Source organism: Jaculus jaculus, chromosome 9, assembly GCF_020740685.1.
Source record: "Jaculus jaculus isolate mJacJac1 chromosome 9, mJacJac1.mat.Y.cur, whole genome shotgun sequence".
Classification (NCBI taxonomy): Eukaryota; Metazoa; Chordata; class Mammalia; order Rodentia; family Dipodidae; genus Jaculus; species Jaculus jaculus.
In genome coordinates, this window is record NC_059110.1 from 80122843 (window position 1) to 80127672 (window position 4830).

The 4830-nt window shown below is 50.1% G+C and overlaps 1 protein-coding gene across 1 annotated transcript; it reads left to right on the forward strand.

Moving 5' to 3' along the window:
- The first annotated feature begins 449 nt into the window (after window positions 1-449).
- Window positions 450-2357, forward strand: LOC123463530 (uncharacterized protein C2orf78-like). Its single transcript, XM_045159532.1, has one exon. It carries the CDS (start codon window positions 450-452, stop codon window positions 2355-2357), a length of 1908 nt encoding a protein of 635 aa, XP_045015467.1.
- Window positions 2358-4830: the final 2473 nt, after the last annotated feature.

Consider the following 4830-nt stretch of genomic DNA (forward strand, 5'->3'; position numbering starts at 1 on the left):
AAGTACTCTGCTGTCTCTCTCCCGGGTGACCTGTGCTTACACTCTCAGTAGAGGGAGCCATGTTCCCTGAATGAGAATGCTAGTCAACGCACAACTTCTTCTGTCTTGATGTTACTACGGAAGTCAACACAGGCCAAGAGCATAGGGGTGGATGTTCTACATCTGACCCATGTTCCAAGGCCAAGACATTTCGTATTTGTTTGAATTCTTTCACCGACAATACTACCATGAAACACAAGGAAACGCTACAAAGCCAGGCCTCACATGATCGATCCCAAGCAACAGCAAGCAAACATGTCAAGTCAGGGTGCCGTCCATGGTGCTGTAGAGGAGCCAAGGCAATGCCTGGCACTGTGGGCAGGTTCCTGGATGGAGGGCTGGGTGGGTGGGTGGAAGCGGATCATGTCGCCTCACAGGACTGACGTCCCTCTTTTGATTTCTTTACAGCGATGGCAGATTCTCAGGGCTTGGATGCTAACCTGACACTGGAAACATCCCTGGGAATGCTAACTGAAAGCCAGACATTCTGCCTGCCACAAACGTCACAACTTGCCAAATCCTGCACATTGGAGAGTAAGCCAGCATCTGAGTGTTGGGACATTTCCGAATCTCCAGTTCAAAGCCCTTCTCGCTTCCTGGCCTTGCCTCCTGCTCCACGTGCTAAACAAGCAGACAATACGATTTTGGATGCTATTCAAACTGAGATCGCACAACCTCTGGGTGCCTACCAGACTTCAAAAGATGAGCAAGAAGATCCTGTACTCCTCCCGTTACAAATGCCCAATACCTGTGACATCCGTTCCCCCACTGAATCGGTGAGCCCAGGGAACACTCCTGGTTCCCAAAATGCCCACTTGGGAGAGAACTGCCAAAGTTTCAAGGACAAGTGGGCACTGGAGGGAGGACTGGAATCTAACAGAGGTTCTGAAGACCTGAGAATTCTGGGGGAAGATGTCTGGCTTGCCCAGCCCTTCAGCCCTGTGACCGATACTGACTTTCCAGCACCAACTAAGCCCCAAATTCCAGGAAGCACAGAGGCGAGTGAGGTGCAGGTGAGCAGCACTTTCATGGAGGGCCCCCCGCCTCTAGAGAGGGAGGAAAAGGAGAAAGTGTCTGACTTAAGGGACGAAGCTCCCAAGGCCAAATTGCAGCGCCAGGACCCAGAGGGCCAGGCGGAGGGAGAGGAGGGAGAGGTGCTTGTTGGCAGTGCTACAGCCAGTGGCAGGGCTCCCGACATCACAGCCAAGCATTCCCTCCACAGAGCTCAGAAAGCCACACCCAGCAGGCCCAAGAAAGCTCAGGGCCCTGGCCATGAAAGGCCCAGAAGGCCCAGAGCAAGGAAGTCCAAGACATGTGAAGAGCAAAAGACGGCAGGGGGCAAGGCGAAAGCAGAAGAGAAGCCGCCCATCCCCAGGGCCAAGAGGAGGAAGGGCCATCCACCTGAGCTCTGCCAAGAGTTCTTTAAAAAGCCTCGCAGCTCCCTGGGCATGCACATGCTGGAGTCAGTGCAGGTCTTCCACGCCCTGGGGAAGAAGATGGAGCCGAAAACAGGGCTCTCTTCCTGCCGGGCTCTGGGCAACACACGCTGCACCACAGAGCCCAGACCATCCCCAGGCCTCCAATCCGGGCTGCGGATCCCATGCCAGGAGACAGGGACTGAGCAAACCCAAGGCAAAGGCCAGAAACCAGAGGGCAGTGTTGGCACAGAGCGGCGTTCTCCCTCCCAGTGTGAGCTGCCCCCACCTGGGAAGGTCAAGTTAGTGCCTTTGCCCTTTCTTAGCATGGACAAGCCCCAAGCTCGCCTTGCTCCTAGGAGGCCACACTCCCTGGCTTCACAGAGGGCCCCGGCACCTGACCCTGCCAGGCCTCCATCGAACCCTGCTCAGCCGCCTGCAGTCAAGCCATCACAAGCAGCTCCTGCCAGCACAACTTTCACTGCTGGGCCAGTTTCCAGCAGTCTCCCCAGACCAGGCTTCAACCACCCTACCCAGCACGGGGTCTCTCAGTCTGTTGCCTGTAGGCCAGCTCCCTACAAGACCTCATCCTGCACTTCTCTGCACAAGGAGCCTGTTTCCACTGCACCGACCAAGGTCCACTCACTTCCCAACGCAAACACCCAGTATCTCTTGGAAGACTTCAGCCGCCAGCCAATACCATGGAGGAAAGTCGATTTTCCAGGGCCAGTTGAGTCCACCCCCATCACAGATGAGCAGAGGCCAGAGCGCGAGGCCATGAAGAGGAGGGCTCAGCGGGAGCGTGAGAACGCGGCCCAGTACACTGCCCTGGGCAGAGTTCAGTACTTTGTTCAGAGGGAAAGGGACATGGAAATTTCTGAATATTATGGGTATATGATCTAAGAGCAGCTATACCGTTGGACACATTGGTCACCTTAGTTTCCACACAGTTATAGACAGATATAGCTCTGGATGCATAGATATTCATCATAGACATGTAGAGATATACACATAGAGAGAGTAATATGGAGGTAGACAGACATATGCATGTCCCGGCAATTGTTACAAATGTAGTTGAAGTCATTAACAGATGAGAAGTTGTCACTTGAGGTACTTGGCAGACCTTTAATAGTATTTATCTTAGTTTTCTGTACAAACTACCTTCTAAAATGTATATAGTATGAAGTCAAACTCAGGTATCTACCTAATAGTTAAACATAATAAAATTTGCATAAAATAGGGCAAGCCACATACCTGTACCATAATTATTAAGTTTTCCTGAAATTTCTCCTTTAGTGTATGATAACATACGTAACAGTACATGGTAGTTGCTTGAGGACACTTTCCAACAAGCATATTTTGGCTGCAAAGATGGCTCTGAGGTGAAAGGCACAGGTCTGCAAAGAGCCTGGATTCGATTCCCCACTCCCCGCATAAAGCCAGACGCTTTAGGGGGCACATGAACCGGGTGTTCATTTGCAGTGGCATGAAACCCTGGTTGCCAAACCTCTCTCTCTCTGTCTGTGGTGGTTTGATTCATGTTTTCCACAGGAGCTTAGGTGTTCCAAATGCTAAGTTTCTGTCTGACGTCCAAATGAGAATGCAGACCTCCTGGAGGCAGTGTACTGTTCTTGGAGGGCTTATGAGACTTATAGCCAGTTTCCTCTTGCTAGTGTTTGGCTCACTCTCCTGTACCTATTGTGCATGTGAGGATGGCCAGAATGCAATGTCCACCCTCTGCTCATGCCATCGCTTCCCCTGGCATTCATGGAGCTTCCCATCCAGTCTGTAAGCCAACATCAGCCCTTTTTCCCCACACTCTGCTCTTTGTTGGGTGTTTCCTGCCAGCAGTGTGAACTCACTGCAAAGGGAATGTTGGCACTGACAAGTGGGATCACTGCTGCTAGACACATGAATGTGTGGCTTGTTGCCTTTTGAGGTGGATTTTTGAGGAAGAAATGGGGTAGGATTTGAAATGTTGGCCTAGGAGTCACCTTGCAGTATTCGGAGCACAGATGGATGGCCTATTCTGGTCAGAGTTGCAAGGCATGAATGCAATAAGACCCACGGACTGAAGGTTTGGCTTCTGAGTGTGAAAGAGTACTTTGCAGGCTCTGGGCCAGAAGCATTTTGAGTGAGAGGCTAGCTAGTAAATGCGTGTCCTGAGATCTTGTGCGGGGTTGTATCGCATACAAATGGACTGGTTCAAGCACAGGGACATGGCAAGGAAAACAATGAAACCTCTGGGCTGAACATTCTGCTCGTTCACCTGCAACTGCCTGAGAGATTACAACCACTGAGACTGGACAGCTAACCGGGCACGCTCGCGCAAGCCTTGAATCCCCGCTCTCACATGGTAGAGTAGGAGTATCATTTTGAGGTGAAGGTCACCTAGAGAATGAATAGGAAATACTCGGGTTAGCGTGTGCAAGGGTGAGAAGTCACGTCGAAAATACAAAACACAGAAATCAGAAATTGGGCATCTGACCTGCACTGGGACAACAGGTAGAATGCAGACACCTCCAGTGGCATGAATGCTGAAAGAGTGTGCTGTTCTTTAAAGTCTGCTTTATTCCTCCCTGGATTCAGAAACTCTGCAGCCCACCTGGTATGAGGGAGTATAACAATCGCTGGAAAGGGAGGTCTCTGATTTGGCAACACGGTTTTGCACTTTGAAAATGTCCATGGGTAGTGTGAAGCAGGCTTGTTGAATTTCCTGCCTGGCACCCAAGAGAGCCATGATGATGAGTCGGGGGTTGCAGCTGACACCCAAATGAGATGCTAGGCCTATGAGATGGCTGCCAAGGAGTGCTGCCAGCACTGGATAAAGTTTTACAAGACCGAGGGTCATTCAGCCGGAGGGGCTGAATTGGAATTCCAGGGACTTGTGACCAGTTGGAGATATTGGACTTGGAGATACCAAGTTTGGACTATGCCTTGCTTAAATCTTGAATTGGTTGGATGTTTCTTGGCTCTGCCATGCCACCATTCATAGTCTGAATGTTTATTTTCTGCTATTTGGGGTTTTGATGCACTTTTTTTTTTTTTTTTAGTTTTTTAACTCTGTTAAAGTAACTTGGAATATGGGGGTGTTTGAAAATCATTGGGATAGATAAAATCTATGGGGACTTTTTAGCTGGATGAATGCATTCCATTTGACATCATGTATAGTTGTTAGTTTATGCCGGCAAGGGTAGAATATGCTTGTTCCATTCAGGTGTTCCCCATAAACTAAGTTATTCTGAATGACAGGCTCTAGGCTGATCTCAAGTTGGGAATTAACACAGCTGATCAGATTCATAGCATACTACGGAGGGATCGAGGTGGGCACACAGCACTGGCATTGGTGACACTTGAAGCCACGCCACTACGTAAC

Bases quoted from the DNA above. Each gene is read 5' to 3' on its own strand.
- LOC123463530 (XM_045159532.1), top strand. From the start codon at position 450: ATGGCAGATTCTCAGGGCTTGGATGCTAACCTGACACTGGAAACATCC.